At 45.6% G+C, this 16,822-nt stretch overlaps 2 protein-coding genes across 6 annotated transcripts; both read right to left on the reverse strand.

Moving 5' to 3' along the window:
• Positions 1-1,264: 1,264 nt before the first annotated feature.
• LOC100845193 lies at positions 1,265-8,040 on the reverse strand. 5 transcript variants are annotated; one of them, XM_024461613.1, is made up of 15 exons: positions 7,656-8,040; positions 6,435-6,626; positions 5,041-5,082; positions 4,702-4,946; positions 4,526-4,574; positions 3,971-4,098; positions 3,726-3,876; positions 3,381-3,624; positions 3,233-3,314; positions 3,072-3,138; positions 2,899-2,962; positions 2,732-2,813; positions 2,248-2,514; positions 1,996-2,163; positions 1,265-1,832 (listed from the first exon to the last, which is right to left on the reverse strand). In XM_024461613.1, exons 2-15 carry the CDS (start codon positions 6,562-6,564, stop codon positions 1,485-1,487), a joined length of 2,067 nt encoding a protein of 688 aa, XP_024317381.1. In that variant the 5' UTR covers positions 6,565-6,626; positions 7,656-8,040; the 3' UTR covers positions 1,265-1,484. The 5 variants fall into 5 exon arrangements, with proteins under 5 accessions (XP_024317381.1, XP_024317380.1, XP_014756803.1 ...); XM_024461612.1 differs by having other exon boundaries at positions 1,265-1,835; positions 7,656-8,034; XM_014901317.2 differs by lacking the exon at positions 6,435-6,626 and having other exon boundaries at positions 1,265-1,835; positions 7,656-8,029.
• A 5,018-nt stretch (positions 8,041-13,058) lies between these two features.
• Positions 13,059-15,304, reverse strand: LOC100845495 (BTB/POZ domain-containing protein At1g63850). The gene is made up of 2 exons (XM_010235435.3): positions 14,474-15,304; positions 13,059-14,365 (listed from the first exon to the last, which is right to left on the reverse strand). The coding sequence occupies exons 1-2, from the start codon at positions 15,128-15,130 to the stop codon at positions 13,370-13,372; spliced, it is 1,653 nt and encodes a 550-aa protein (XP_010233737.1). The 5' UTR covers positions 15,131-15,304; the 3' UTR covers positions 13,059-13,369.
• Between the last annotated feature and the right edge of the window lie 1,518 nt (positions 15,305-16,822).

A 16,822-nucleotide genomic window follows, 5' to 3' on the forward strand; every position in this document is an offset into this window, starting at 1 on the left:
TTGGGAGCGAAGGGGAAGGGGCGCCTCCCGTGCCGCCACGTGGCAGGGCGCGCGTGGGGATGAGGCGAGCCAGGGGTGTATGACGGGTGGGCCCGAGGTTGAGTGGAGGGCTGGATGACCGGTGGGCCCGCTGGCGTGCTGGGGTTTAGGCTGTTTTTTTTTTTTGCTCCGGTTTGTTTCCCAGCCCCCCGGATTTTTAGCCTCTCTTGGCAAGAAAATAAAAACTGCCATCCGTATTGTTTTTTTTTTAACTTCTCTTCCTTTTCTCTCTTGTCTAATTCTATTTTTTCTTCATATACCTCACATTTTCATATCGGAACTTTTATTTTGGTTTTTGTAGGAGTAGATGCATGTCTCTGTATATGGAAGAACTACCCTTGAAGCGCGTGACTCTTCGACTTGGATGCGTGAATTTGTCGGGACGTATGACGCTTTTGTTTTCAGCTTTGCAGCTTTAGAGCCACCTTTGTTTTTGCTAGCGTTTGTCGTAACTTAGCCCCGATCACAGAAGCGGTTAACCTCTTTTGTTGCCGTATAGCCGCCTTATGTTTTGAGCTGTGCTCAACCGTCGTTATCCTGCCACGTGAAAAGGTAGAGTACTTTCTTACAAATACTGATTAAGCAAAAACAACTTATGCTGGCCGTTCAAATTTCTCAAGAATCTGTGGGCTAACGGCTTAGTTGTTTTTTTGTTTTCGATATGGACGGCCGTGAAGCGCCATATCAGAAGCTTGTTTGGATACACGCTAACATCAGTTAATCTATTCGGATTAAGAAAAAACATAGTTAAAAATACTATCCAAAGACATTAACTCAGATTAAACTGTATCCAAACAGACATTTAGGATTTAATGACACTATTAAATAATGTTCCGTAGGACCCGCTTGCCAGTTGCGTCACGTTTGTCAATCTCGAAATCGCTTGCATGAAAGGACAACTTTTTATTTTGAAGATTTCTTGTTTTTCTTACAAAAAGGGGCAATCTAATTATAAGCAGAGCAAATGAATTATATCTTTTATGTCGAGGATTCTGAATGTTTATTCTTTATCCTAAACAATCTCGGTAATTGCATATATATAGAAATTACATGTAACTTTAGTCTTGGAAAATTGCAACGATGCACATAAAGTTGCATGCATAGTTTTATTATGACAAAAGATTTCACGAGCAACTTGATTGACTTAGAAATAACAATTTCTCATTCCACTTAGCAAATAGCAGATGAGTTAGAAAAAAAAATGACAAGAAAAAAATACGCAGAATTTAGTAACAGTGTTGAACTGAAACACTGATAAATTATGTAACTGCATTGTAAATTATACATATTAACTAATCACAGTTTGGCCCCTCTCCGGGCTCTGACAGTCACCCAACCATTGCTGTATTTTTTTTTCAGAACCTTTCTTTTTTGTCAGGTTAAACATAAAAACACCAGAGATCAATCTCTTCAAGTTCTACACATCAAACTGCCAGTTGCTTCCACTAGATCAGCCTGAGCTGCGACGGCTGTCTTCCACCGCCACCGCTGCCGCCCTGATATGGCGCGCAGAGGAGCTCCATCTGTTGCTGCTGCTGCATCATTGCCGGGGGAGGACGGATCACCGGCATTGGCCGCAGCGAGGATGACATGTCCTGGAGACGGCTGTTCTGCCATGACAGGGGTGCAACACCATCACCTGGGCCTGGCTGATACTGGGCGAAATGGAACTGCCACATCTGCTGCTGCTGCTGTGGAGTTGGCACGAACCGCTGGAGCTTCATGGCGGCCGAGCTACTTGCCGGTGCGCCGGGATGCGGTGCGAAGCCAGGGCTGCACATGTACTGCTGCATCTGCTGCTCGGCGACGATAAACAACAAGATGCAATGAGACTCAGTAATCAGATATTAGTACTTAGTAACAATGTTGCTGTGATCACGAATTGGACGTGTTTTGCATCTGTCCGCCTGAATTGTTTCTCTAATAAGTTCAGAAGCAATGTGCAAAGAAAAAAACCTGCTGGATCGTCATTGCTGGTGCCAAATCCCCTCTGCTGCAATGGAGTTGGGGATACGGATACGGTGCCGCGCCGCGGTGGGCGATCATCTGGGGATGCAGATACTGAACGTGCTGTGGCCCCGAGAACGCCGCCGAAGTCGGCGTGTTCAGAATACCACTGCTGGCCTGAAAGAAGCAGCATGACACATTAATCAAGACTGAATTGCAGAAGTAACAACTGATGTACTGAAAGGCAGTCACCGCTCTCACCGCAGTTCGTCGCTGACCAGCAGCTGTGTCTCTAACTCCAATGGGCGGCTGAATCAGGTGCCTTGCGTCGAGATGTGCTGCGTTCTTGTTCAAGGGGGCGCCGGTTGGGGATTTTGATGTGTGGACGTGAGATTGTTCATCGGGTTTTACTTGGCTTTCTGATGCCTTGTCTTTGTTCAAATGGTTTTGGATGAGATGACTCACATAGACATGGGTGATACTTTTCTTCCATGTCTTTGTAGGTTCACCTTTTTTAGAAAGGGAAAGCTGTGAATGGAAGAGTTATACTTGTCAGCTCAATTGTAAGCACAACATTTGTATACAAGAAAATCATTTCAGGAGTGAATAGGGAGTATTTGATATAATTTGCGCAATCAACTTGGACAGAATTTTATTTTCCCGTTCATTCAAGGAGAAACCAAATGCAATGAGAGTAGAAGAGGTAAAATGTTTCAATAAAAAGTAGGATAGGTAACACACTGACCCTGTCACTATTTGCAGTCGCACTAGCCTTAGCAGTTCCCGTAGCAGGATTTGTCCATGTGGCCGATGTGCTTGAAGAGGGCCTGGCAAACATACATATATTAGTCATCTTCTTAATAACTCAGATCTATAGAGAAAGCAATGTTGAATTTTTAGCCAGCGAGTTACTTTGTTGAATACCCCTTTGAGGTACAAGGCAGTGGAGTCCGGACTGGAGGTGTAGGTGTTACTTCTGATGAAGTAACAGCATATTAGCTAAGAAGTAACAGCAGCATGGCCAGCATTTTTGCAGAATGGTGTGTCATAGAAAAATTTTCATGGCGTTCTGAATCTAGGATTACCTTGGGCACTATTCTTCTCAGCTTTTGTCCCATCATGTACAGCAAAATCAGATTTTTTGCAGTTCACCTGTACAAAGATAATAATGTGGGAAACTCATGAAACATTAGGGCTAGCTAACTGAAAGTTACAACAGTACATTCAGACAGCAACAAAGCAATACCAGCCAGTGAGGAGCCTCCGTTCCTGTCGGATTAGTTAGACTTAGACTGCCATCAAATTGCACTTTCGGATGCTTCCACATGCTGCAAGCAGAAATAAGCATGAGAACATCATCAACAACAGGAGGACTTACACGAGCAATTCCCTACCTGTTGTTTGACAAGTCTTTAGATGGATTTGGCGAATTCGCGACAAGTCCCAAAGAAAGGTCCTTTGTCTGTCCACCTTTTGGCAAATGTGGATTTATGCTGTCTTGGGGAGCACCTAAGGGAGGATTTACTTGTGAAAGACTGCCAGTTCGTTCCACTTGTTGATCTGTGTGGGCAGGCTTGGTAGCTACTTTGTCAGCATCAAGTGGCAACACAGTTATCTTGGCATCCTCCTTAATAGCTTCTGTAGGAGCAATCACACCAGAATTATAGATACTGCATATTACTGAAACTGTAGGACCTAAATTACTAGCATGGCAATACTAAGACAAAGTGCAGATAAACCTTCTGAACAAGAGGTTGAGGCAACATTTGTGTTTGAGATATCTTCTCCCATCGCCATGTCGGTTGTCGGCTCACAAGGAGGGGGTGTTTGGCATAGCGATAGCAAAGTACTAGCAAGCACTTCCTCCTCCTTTGTGAAAGGATTCGATGACTGCAAGCAAGAATACATAGTTCAGTCCCAACTTTCATCAGTTTTGCATCCTGAGAAAATGAAGAGAAATTTCGAGCAGAAGGTACATATATACCGTGGTTGCATCGAATCTTGTTTCACGATCCATGAAAAAAATCTGAGCGCTGATAGCTGAAATATGACGCCTCTTCTTGACAATCCGCGGTGATGAAGAGACAGTTCGACCCGCGTGCTTATTTATAGCTGAAATCAGGAGACACAGAATTAATGTAAACTTTGTGCTCTGCCTGCCAATAACTGAAGGGAACATCAAGTCTGTGGATATACTAGAGCTCCTGGAAACAAAGTATGAAACACTAACAGTAATATTATTATTCCTACATCCAAAGTCCAGCTATGTTAGGTTTGATGTTATCAGAAGCAATACTCCCTAGCCTTAAAACTAAGATACTATCAAGTTTTCCAAGCTTAACTCATAATATGATAAAAGGATTGTGCAGTTAAACACTGTACTATTAAGAAGACTACTATTGTTGGTTGGCCAACATATCTGTAAACCATTAGCTATAGATGGTCCTATCTGTAAATCAATAGCTAACGATTAAAGAGAAAAGGGAGAAAGCTGTCCCTGTTTCTAGCTTTATGAGAGGTGAAATACAGTGATTAGTACCTGATCTCAATTTTCTAGGAACTGGTGGGTCCACAGAATCCTCAGCTACCTTTGGATTTGCAAAACGAAAAAGAAATTAAGATGCCCATAAAGAACAGAGGTAGTGAATGATTGGATCTTTTTGCTGCCAGGAAATAAATAGATTGATCTTCAGAGAAGGCAAAACAAGACATCACCTTTCCAAGGGTCTTCATCACTCTCTTCCTGCTTATCACACTGCTGAAGCTACCAGCTGTAGTCAGTGAGGAGAGGACTGTATCATCTCCTCTGCGGTCTCCATCGGAACCTTCTGCCTCGCCATTGCCGTTATTCATGTCGCTGTTGGTTGATCTCCACTTCAGAGGCTTATTAGCCTTTTTCCCTTTCTTACGCCTGAATTCGGCGATGTGAGCTCCACCTTCACTCTCATTTCTGTTGTTATCTGGAAACATTGTTCAGAAGCAAATTGACATTACAAAACTGGGTGGATGAAACAGCCTTTGTCAAGCAACATGCTATTATGAGTACTGCAGTACTTAGAATGCTTTGCTCCGGGTGTTTGAATCCACAATTTCCCCCTAAAAATAAAGTAATTTAAAATTAAGAAAAGTACTCGGAGTATCTGTCGCTCTTTTTCCGATACTAACATAAACAACAAAGGACCATCTAATGCAGAAAAAGTGCTTTTTTAAAGATAAAGAAAAGAGCTATATTGCCTTACAGCCTACTCCTAGCACAAATTACTGAAACAAATAGAAACAAAGAAACAAAATGCTCCTGTACTAGTTTTATCTAAAAGGACCCAACTTTCTTTGTCATTGTTAATAAAAAGGCACGATCGAGAAGAAAAGGTCAGATTCATGTAAGACTTGCATATTTAAAATTTAAAAACAAGTTCACTTGGAAAGCAGAGATTCCCTACGGCCCTACATGAGTTTCATTCAAAAAGGGCCCGAAAAATCCTGAATGGATTACAGGCAGCAGATGTAATTACTAGGAAGAAAAGAGAGAAACGAAAAACAAGAGGCAAAGGAAGGTTCTTCAGTCAGAAAAAAGAAGTAGGTGAAAAAGAAAATCATTTGCCCAGACGTTTTCTTCCATACCAATAAAGGTGGCATTTCTGTTGTGGAAAGGACGACAGGATGCACAAGCGAAGGCTCTGTCTGCCTACGTGTGCATAGATATCTACACGTAGGCATGCAGTAGGTGACAAGCGTTACGATCAAGGCAAAAACAGCATCATCTATAATTGATATCTCACTTGGAAATTTCGTCACGAAAGAGAAAGAAAGCTTCACCTAATAATCGAAACCATCCAAAATCAGGAGAGAAAAAGTGACTAGAGGAAAAGGCAGAGAAAAATTGTTTCTTCTCAAATATTATGTGGACTCCATTTCCTTAAAAAACGTTCCTTAAAATTCAGATTAAAAGTTCTGTTGCACTCATGCTTGTACTTTATGTTTAAATATGAATTTTGAAAAATTCTAAATCTTTTTGGCAAATCTGAGGAGAATTTGATACTACTGTTTAGTCCATATATACTACTCCTGTACTCCATGACCATTTAGTACTAGCTAGCTAGTGGTGGTCTCTAGAAAATGATTTAGAGTAGTTTGCAGCCCACAGCCACAGGCTCACAGTCACTGGTCACTAACAAAAAGAAGGGGCCAATTTTCCAAGAAAAGAACCTTAAAACCAATCACAGAAGCCAACACACCCCAGGACAGGACACTATCCACCAGAGCAGGAAAAAAACAGCACCAGGAGAGAGAGGAAAAGAGAGAGACTGTACTTTATGGGGTGTATCAGGAAAAGATAAGGGGCATTTTGGGGAAGATGAGAGAGAAAGCAGCAGAGTTTGTTCACTGCTGTAACCATCTGATTCTTAACTCAGAAAAGAGAGGGAGGGAGCTATGAACAGCACACATACCAGTTGCAGCATGAGGAGGGTTAGGAGGAGATGAAGCTGAGCCAGTGGTTATCATCATGGAGTGTCTTGTTGTGAGCCCAACCACCACCAGCTTCCTGTTCTTCTTCTTCTCCTCCTCCATATCCACCATCCGAAAAGGTTCACTCAGAAAGTCCTGTCAAAAACTGTACTAATGCTTCTCTCCCCCCTCACCTATATACACACAGGACAGGAGAAGATGCATTCATCACAAAACATGAGCAGAGAAGAGATGGATGGGGGGCTTTAATAAGGGGAACCCTCAAAAAATAGTGGGCAACAACTTTATTTTCTTTTTCTTTATGAGAGAAAGAAAAGGTAGTAGTACTAGTGTGTACTAGTAGACTAGTATGGCTAGTGGTAGGACTGAGACAAGAAGACAAGCATCCAGAGGTCATCAGCATTACAGTACAATGGAAGCAAAGGCATGATGAGGCAACTGTCAAACAAGAAAAGGGCTCTGGATAAAAAAGAAGAGAAAAAGGGCATGCAACCAAGCAAGCAACCTATGATGATGAAATGCAGAGGGGGATCAGATGCTGGGGAAAAAAAAGGTCTGAAGAGACGAGAGAACTCACTCACTCACACAGAGAAGAAGAAAGGTGGTGAATAATCTGTTTTTCCCTTGCTCCTCCCCTCCCCTGAAAACGAAACGGAATGGACTGGATGTGATGGATCTTTTTGAGAGCCCCCGAGAGGAATCCCAGAAAGAGGAATATATATATGCTTGCAACGGGCCTATCTTTTCTCTTTATCCAGATCCAGAATTAAAGAGTAGCAGTTAATTAAAGAATTGATTGGTCTTGCTCGATTCTTCAGGGGAGGAGTAGATAGCAATTAGTAGTATCCGATTTTGGGTCCTCGTTTTGGAAGCAGTAGCCAATTAAGCGGAGGAAATGGGACGAGATAGAGACGTCGATTGATGCATGTTCTTCTGGCTTTTTTGGACCATGAAGAGTAACTGAATCTATCTATTCTCCCTAAGAAAAAAAAAAGCATCCCCAAATGCGTAGAGAGAGAGGGAGAAAACAGAGCTTGTTAACGAGAATGGAACCAAAAGGATCAAATTAGGCAAAACTCGATGACAGACGGGGAAGAAAGAAAAGGAGAGAGACGGCGCAGATGAACAAGAATTGAACACAAACCCAAGTAACTTGTCCATGAAATTCCAGAAGTTAACACGCGAACGGAAAGGAAACTGACCTGCCATCGATTGATCTCTCCGTCTTCTTCTCTGAAGTCGAATCCGGTCCTCGAAGCAGCGGCGGCGCGGCGGCGGCAGGAGGAAGAAGAAGAGCAGAGGACGAAGAAGAAGGAGGAGGAGAAGCGATTTGAGAAAGGAAATGAATCTCCGGAAGGAAGGAAGGTGGTTGCTTTCTTGGAGAAGAGAGATAGCAGGGCAGCAGCTATAGCGATAAATGCCTCCTCTGGAGCTTGATTTCTCTTGCTATCTCTTCCTTCCCTTCTCTGTGTCTCTCTCTCTCTTCACATGTAGTGCGTTGCAGTACGTACGTACAGAGTTAAAGGGACAGTGATCTGAATCTCTCTTTCTTGCTCTGCTCTGCTTTGCTTTGGTTCCCCCACTTAAATACCCCCGCTCCCTCTATCTCCTCTCATCAGTCATCACGCATTGTTGATTTGCTGCTCTGCTTCAGTTCAATTGGGAGGAAAGATTTCCCTGAAAGCTTTAATTAACAACATGTTTGCGTGTATGTGTTTGTGGAGCGTCCTGCTCTGGCACTGGTGTGGTACGTGTCAGCCAGTCAGTCAGTCAGAGCATCAAGTCCCTCAGTCGGTCCGTCCGTCACTCGGCCAGTCAGACTCTGGTCAGCTTCTCCTGACTTCTATTTTTTTTACTCCCTCGATCACAGTGATGGACTTTCTGTTGCAGGTAAATGTAGCCAGATGATCCTTACACACAAGAATACATTCATATTCGGATAAACTTGAGTTATTTAACATGAGAAGAGAGAATATTTAAGATTTGCTTGCAGATCACCACACGATAAGCAGTACTTGGTTGCAAGCTTTTTCTTTTGGGAGTTTTTCTTCTTTCTTTGGTCAGCTGTTGAACTTAATTGACAAAAATGAGCTTCTCGAAACTAAACGTCAAAAATAGCCTGGCGGAGAGCCACAAAACGACGCGTCTTATCTCGTGCCATCTCACTTGGCGAAGGAGGCTCACGGCAACTCGGTAGGTGGAAGGATGTTCGGCCAACTGAAGGGGCGGAAGGATGTTCGGCCAACTGACGAAATGCAAAATGGACGGCATAGTGTGGGTCATGCATTGTCTATTTCGTGCGGCGACTGCCAGCTTTTTGCCATTTGTGTGGGGCGCTTGCTGAGTTGGCGGAAACGCCCCCTAGCATAATTGCCAAAATTGACCCCTCTAAAATCAACGGTCAAAACTGAGCTGGCGGAAGTCCAAGAAGCAACCACCACGTCAGCTTGGTCTTTTTCGTAGAGAAGAAGATTTGTGCACACCGTTTTTTTTTCTTAGAAGAGAATTTGAACCAAACTATATTTGTATAAAGGGTGTAAACTAAACTGTTTTATTTCTCAAGGAAAGGAAAAGGTGTAAGAAAAAAAAACAGGTTTGCAAGGCTAGTTGCGCGTGTTGGACTGGGCTAGAAAAGGTACACTCGACTTACCGCGTCAGCACGTGAGGTCTAGTCGGCCCATTTAATCCGAGAAATGCCTACTGCACACCAAATGGTGGAGTAAGCCCAGTTCTCAGGCCCAAGCCCAGCTCATTGTGCTCTCCTTCTGGCCTTTTTTTTTTGCGGGTAACCCTCCTTCTGGCCTCGAGTTGGCGTGTTTCAGTTTCGTCAGAAATCGATCCAGCCAGCCACGTGCCCGTGACGCCACAGCAGCAGAATGGCGTGTTGACTTGCTCTGGCCTAAAAAAAAATGACGACTCGCTTTGCTTTGACCTTGAAAAGATCTACTAGGCTCAATTTCGTAGTGTTCATTTGGAACTCTCGTATATATTGTTCACCAACATACAAGCATGATTCAGGCAAGCTTTACAAGTTTAGGATTCAAAATGGACTTTTCTCTTTGTTCAAAGTCTTTATGATTTTTCGCTTTTGTTAATTCTTTAGTCGCTTGAAATTTTGTGTAAATTCTAGTCAACTTAATAAGGTTTTAGTTGGCCCATTGTCACGTCTACCGCTGTCTCGTTGCCCAAACGACCTATGTACACAAAATTTGAAAAGCCCAAGACCAAATCTAAAACAGCAAAATGACAAACTTGCAAGGCTACGGACAATACTGAAAAAAGTTTGAAATCTGGATTGAGAGAACTATTACAATTCACACGGTGAGATTTATTTTTTCTTTTCTTGCTTCTTGAATCGAGTCCTCGCAGACTAACTATTCTTCTTCTTCAATAAATGTGATTTTGTAACTTAACCATCAATAATATTGTACAAGAAATCCATACACGTTTTTTTCTTTGTTTTTCCAGGCACACTGGCATGATATTTTGACTTTTAGTTTTGATATGAGCATGTTCAATTTTTCATTTAACTATATGGTTTACTATCAACCATATTTTTGTACAAAAAGTTATAACATGCTCATATTTAGTATAAACTTATTTCTAGGCGGAGTTTATAACTAAGAGTCCGTGCAATACAGAAAAATTCAATATACAATGACAAGTTTGCAGTGTAATCTTTTCTTGGATATATACCACGACGGTACACTGTTGTCACAGCATAACAAGGGACCAGGCAACGCAGACTTTCATCTCACAAGAGAAAACCTTAAGAATGGCACAGCTTCTACCAGCTTTTCTAGGCGTGAAAACCGTTTCATCCCTTGAGGTAACTTGTTTCCCATTCGCACATTCTGCCATAAGAGAAATTTTCAGCTCCCCCTCAATCTCAACGCAAGCAACACGCCGCGAAAGATTGATCGTACCATCAACGGCAACGGGCAACTTGTCGTCTTCGAGGGAGAGAAGAGAGACTTCCATGTCATCTAGACTGACACTACTCGCGGTAAATACACCTCGGAAACCATCTGGCCATGACCCATGGATGACCTGTATAATGATTGTAGCCTCCACGGAGTTAACAAGCTTGAAGGTGGTAAGTATCTAACTTTTGTTCAGGATTACAGCTGAACTATCTACCTATGAAACAAAAAGTGTGACCATGCAGGTGCATAATTCATTTGGCGATAGCTGATAATATCAGTAAGTTACAATAATATTAATTAAAAATATATTATGTTAGTGGCATAAGCAGAAAAACAGTATGATGATAGCTTGCTAGCAACGAAGATAAATTTTCAATAAAATCTTAATTAGTTCTGTCGACAAACAGTGTCTAAATTAATCTTAAGAACCTTCACACAAGGAAGCAATCTGAGACCAAAAGAATTGGAAACTACTTTCCTTGGTCGCATAATTCATGTCGTGGTTGTAGTTTGAACTAGAACAATGACAAGAATAATGGAACGGAGCGAGTATATTCATTGGATGCAATTAAGTTGCGTATAGCACAAGAAATTCAGAGAGATGCACAAACAAGAATGAACGTAGAAGGCTTAATGGCAAGGGACAAGAGAAAAGAAGCCACATTCGTTAGGTTAGCAAAAATTTTGCGCGACAAATTAACGAACCTCCTCGGTGATGGTTTGGCAGTCGTGCGCTTTGTTGAGAATATAAATATATTGCCTAGCCTTTTTTCATCAGTTCGGGCTTTTGGTTCAAATGGCTAGCGCATGCAGTTCAATATGATATTAGAGCCTAGAGGTCTCAAGTTCGAGACCAATAGTCTAGACGTGAGGAGGAGTATTGAGAATATAAATATATTGCTTACCCTTTTTCCATCAGTTCGGCCTTTTGGTTTAAATGGCTAGCGCATGCAGTTCAATACAGTGCAGCGCGTCACGCCATACACGTCCAGCGGCCACTCTAAACCCCCTCCGGCTTCCGCGACCCTGACCCAAAAGATCTGCACGGTCTGATCCGTACGCTCGCCGCGCTCGTCCGTGAGACGCATGGCTTGGATAGCCGCTGCACACACACATGCATATGCGGATTAATTCATGTTATATACTTTTCACGGTGGTTCGGTATTTAGCAACTTTCTTTAGATCATTTGACTATCTGCTTTAAGAATTCATCGAAAAAGAGTCCGGCGAAGACGACGACGGTGGCGTGGTGCCAGCTTACTGGTGTTCTCGAAGGAGCCATGGTGTCTGGCCCAGAGGTCGTTCCAGTTCGCCGGCTTCGGCGGCCTCCTGGTCGAGAGCGCAGTCCTGGCCGGGATACCTCTCTTCCTCGTGTCTCCTCAGGAACAAATCGAATGGAACTCCTCCTCGCGGCGGCGGCGGAAAGCAGAGCACCGGGCAATGGCGGCCGACGGAGCCGCCGTCCCCCACGACCGAGGCGCCCCCGTGGCCATCAACGGAATCCTCTGCTTCCTCCCGGAGAAGGACAAATCCTGCGACTCCCTCCTCCGCTTCGACCTCGACAGCGAACAATGGAAGACTCCGCCGCTCTTCCAAGGCCCACGGAAGCTCTTCTCCGACGAGCATTGGAAGACGACGTCCTCGGTCCGGATCACGGAGCTCAACGGCGCCCTCTGCGTGGTGCAGTCGGAGCTCTGGATGACTTACGGCCCGCAACGCACCAACATCTGGATCCTGGCCGGTTTCGACGACGACGCCGACGCGGGCGGCGGCATTTGGAGCAAGGCGTACACGATCCCGATGGCGCCGACGGCGTACCTTTACATGCCGCTGCGAGTCCGGGACGACGGGAGGCTGCTCTTGCACTGCACTCTGACTGCCGGAAGCTACTATGATTCCCAGAGGAAGTTGGAGTTGCCCAAGAACCTTACCAGGAATATCCGGACTTGAAGCTTGATTGGCTAGCTCAGATCACATGATCCGACGTTGCTGAATGCTGATATCGATCCGAATCCTGTTCTTCTCGTAAGTGTTTTCAATGCTTTTGTTATTTCGATCGCAGTGGCATGAGACTCGTTTTGGTTTTTAAAAAATTATTGTGCCAACATAACTGAGTGTAAGCTTTGCAGTAGCTGGATGAATCTGCAGCAATTCAGGCATGTTAGTCACACCACAGTTCAAATTCACAACCCATATATATATAAGCACATCAGCACATTATCAATTCAGCCTGCTCTCTTAACTTCAACAGAACAGGGATAATGTTTAGCTGGAGAAAAATAATATCATAAGGGTGCACAACCATCTTCCACTTCCATATAAAAGCATAAGGTTAGACTGCTAACCACTTCATCTTCATCAGATTATAAAATAGCCACAGCCAATTTCATCAGCAATAAACATTTTAAGAAGCTCGAGCAATTTTTAATCATCCGGAGGATACTAAGAACACCATGTGAATCATTCAACACCCATCCAATTTAAAAACGGATCAAATCAAGCAAATTGGGTAGAATCTACTCTGACACTGCTCTGAAGCAAACATCCGTCCAATTTCAACTGCTACAACAACCATTGTCACGTGGCAAGACAGCTTGGTTCTTGATCAGATGAAGAGACAAAAAAAAAAGGAATCATGAAATGAGTACTCAATAAGCAAGTAGACAGGCCATGCCAACGGAAAAACAAAGGAAAACTCATGCTACCAACTAATACAGGGAACTTCCCAGTTTTAACAATTCATTGGAATCCTCCCACTGTAGTGCCACAAGTTGATATGATAGTTAATAAATAAATCAGCCTACTTAATTTCCAATCCAAAACGGATGCCACATAGTGGCACATAGATTTGGTATACATTGAACAAGATGAACATACTCATGTATAATTGCAGAGAACTCAACGAGACAGTCAGAACACAACTATCATACCAAATTAACCTTTACATCAAGGCATCAGCCACCTCCGTGTCCCAAGTTGGATCAACTTCATCAAGAATTCTCGCAGATTGCTGTGATTCTCAGCCGGGGTGGTTGCTCTGGTTCGGCATTCCTTTTCCAGAACGCGCGCCGCCACCATACCTCGAAGCCTCTCTGAATGTTTGGGCAGTCCTCCCCCGAGTTGAGGAACCTATTGAACCACGCAAGCAAGATCTCCTGCTGAGTCGCAAGCGGCAGCGTAAGGATCGTGTTTGCCAGTCCATCCTCAATCAGATGCCGGTCAAGCCCCTTGCACGCTCGCCGCATCCATCCAAAGTCCTCGTAGAAGGGCTCAAGCCAGGTACACAGGAGCTGGGCGCGAGCCTCCTTGGACACCAAAATCTGCCCCTTGCCAACCCCGACAAAGAGCCTTGCCGTCACCCGGCTCACTTCATAACGATGTATCGCCGGAACTTTACCGTGGATCTCCGCCAACTCGTCCTGAGCCGCCCATGTCCTCAAGAACTCCTCAGCGACCTGGCGCTCGACAAGAATGTCAAGCATCCAATGGAGGTTGTCAGCCTGCCTAGCAATCTGCGCCACCTGTGAGTGGTCACCTCCCGCAGCCCTCTCAAACTGCTCACGCAGCAGGCACAAGCAGCCATTGCAGGCAGAATAGAGCGACTCCTTGCGGAGGTCGCCGCCAATGGCCCCGCCACGCGACGCGCTGTTCTCCCTGAGCATTTTGGACACGAGGCCCTTCATCTCCCTCCTCGCCTTCTCGTCCTTCCCCTCCAGGACAACCTGCAGGAGCCTGACCAACACCTCCTCACCACCACCACCACCCACGTTACCGCCGCCATTGCCCACTTCCACCTCCTCGGTCACCGCAGAAGGCGCCAGCTCGAGTGACACCCTCTTGAGCACCTCCCCAGCGCCGGAGTTCTCGAGATGGAGCTGCGTCAACAACGCAGCTACTTTCTCGTCATCGTCTTCCGCCCAGGGAGCCGCCTCCAGATACTCCAAGCACGAAAGCACTCCGGCATCGAACACGATGGCCGCAGACACCTAGAAAGAGAGATTATGAAGAAGAACATAAATTAAAGCAGAGGATTAATCCAACTGACCGTACATGGCATCAGGGGAAGAAGAACCCAAAGGAATAAGCGGTAGTACCTTGAGAATGCCGAGGACCTTGGCGACGTCCTCCCGCATGAGGCGCCTGCGGAGGTCGTTGCAGTACATGAGGCGGAGCGTCTCGACGTAGACCTCGACGTCGTCGCAGTCGGAGATCTCGACGACGTGGGGCAGGGTCCGCTGCTGCCTGGACCAGCGGTCGGAGAGCTTGGCGGCGAAGAAGCGGCTGTGGGCGACGAGGATGTGGCGGTGGAGGGAGAGGGTGAGGGAGAGGCCGTCCTTGGAAGCCAGTGTGAGGCGCACGTCGGAGGAGTCGGCGCGGTTGAACTGGCTGCCGGGGCTGCAGCTGGCGGCCAGGTCGGCGAGCCGGTCCTGCAGGAGCAGCTGCCGGTCCATGGAGCTGGACCGCGCCGGGGCTAGATGGTGGTGGTGCTGGGGCGGGGCGGAGGGAAGGGTGGTGGAGGGGTGGGTGCGGGGGTGGTAGTCCTGCTCGTTGGCCATCATGTCGAAGAGGGTGGGGCTGGAGCGGGTCTTGCTGTCGAGCGGGAGTGGCGGAGGCGACATGGGGTTGAGGAGCCCGGCGTTGAGCGCCGTGTTGAACTTGGTGTAGCTCGACGGGTAGGAGGAGGAGGACGCGTTGGGGCTCGCGTAGGAGGCCGCCCCCGCCGGCTGCTGCTGCTGCGACGGGTGCTCCATGGCGGCGGCGGGGAGAGGAGGAGAAGGGAGAGGAGGTGGGAATGAAGGGAAGGGAAGGGGGCTTTTGGCTGCGGTGTGGAGCTGGATCTGGATCTGCCGGAGGGGATTCGAGAGCACGAGGAGGAGCGGTTGTTGTTGTTGCTGTCGCTTTTGGTGGTTTGGGAACTGGGAAGTAGTACTAGCTTGAGTAAATGGCCCCTGGTTAATATGGCAGGGATCCCGGTTAATATCGCCTCGAGGGGACCACCTGGCGGCGGACACTCCCTCCCTTGCTCCGCCGCATAGCCTTCCTCGCCGCCGCTCAGCTCCGAGCTCCGGCCGTTGCTTTCCATTAATTACCCCTCCACTCCGTAACACGTATAGGGCAAGAATAATAAGGGATGCACTTAGGTTATAAGATTTAAATATGTTATTTTTGCTTAGTTGGAGGGGAGAGAATAGGAGAGAGAAAAAAAGTGGGCTAATAGTTCCTCAATTTCACAAAGAATGGCACTCACGCATTTCAAGATTTTGTTTTGACCGATAATTAGACTAATGATTTGCGGCTTATGTGTTACAAAAATTATATCATTGGATTCGTATTTCAAAAACCTTTCCAACGATATAAAATTTGTAACATATAATCTATATACAATTGGTCTAATCATTGGTCAAAATTCGACCTCGAAAAACGTGGTCGACATTCTTTGTGAAATGGAGGAAGTACTAGCCAGCTGCAGCGTGTGCTCCTAGGAACCATGTGACAATGTAGTGTGGGCCATATGTTGATAAAGTAACACAATCTTATAGTAAACTACTATACATGTTAGCTATTGCACAAATATTTATGACATGGCAGCAGCTTATAACCAACTGCTGGCTAAACTATTAATCTTGCTCTTAAATTCTCAATTTGATTAATTAACGAAAAGCTTACACGGCGACCATCCCTACGGCGAGGAACACATGCATTCACAAGAGGAGCACTCCTGAAACCAACGGAAAACCACACAACACCGAGACACCAGCACTCTGCTGTCATCACCACGGCCAAACAAAGCAACTGGCCAGCGAGTGTGGTGGCACGGCCGAAGGACCTCACTTCGTCAAAAACCTAGTTGAAGGTCGTCGCGAAGCCGTGACAACGCCGCGCACGAACCTTGACCGCCGCAGGAAAACAAACGAGGATTGCGGGCAGAAACTGGCCATTTGTGCCGACCAAAGGCACCTAGCAGTCGAGGCAGCAACAGGAGCGTGGAGCTCATCACAAAGCACGAAGCAAAAGGATTAACGACGGTCGAAGAAGTAAGCCGAGAAAGGGCGCTTCCTGCCGTCCACTAAAAACCACCCGACCCGCCGAGGAAGCAACGGATCCAAGACAACGTCTCCAAGGAAAATGCAACACATACGTTTCCGAAACTGGGCGGCGACGAGGAAGGCTATGCGGCCGACATGATTAAGGATTTTCATAGGAATGCCAAATGGTTAAGGGTTCCATAGAAAATTTAATTTTTTTTAAGGAAAATGAACATTAGGTCCAACCATTTTTTTCCAATACTCACGTTGGACCAATTTCTTAGTATGACAAGTGTCACCTTACGTCCTTACGACAATCCTCCTAAGTTTTGCTCCTTTTTATGTTTTGCTTTGCTTTAAAAATCAAACGAATCCTTGGTAAAAATGAAAATACGGGATAAGGAGCAGACCACTTGC

Source organism: Brachypodium distachyon, chromosome 3 (assembly GCF_000005505.3).
Source record: "Brachypodium distachyon strain Bd21 chromosome 3, Brachypodium_distachyon_v3.0, whole genome shotgun sequence".
NCBI lineage: Eukaryota > Viridiplantae > Streptophyta > Magnoliopsida > Poales > Poaceae > Brachypodium > Brachypodium distachyon.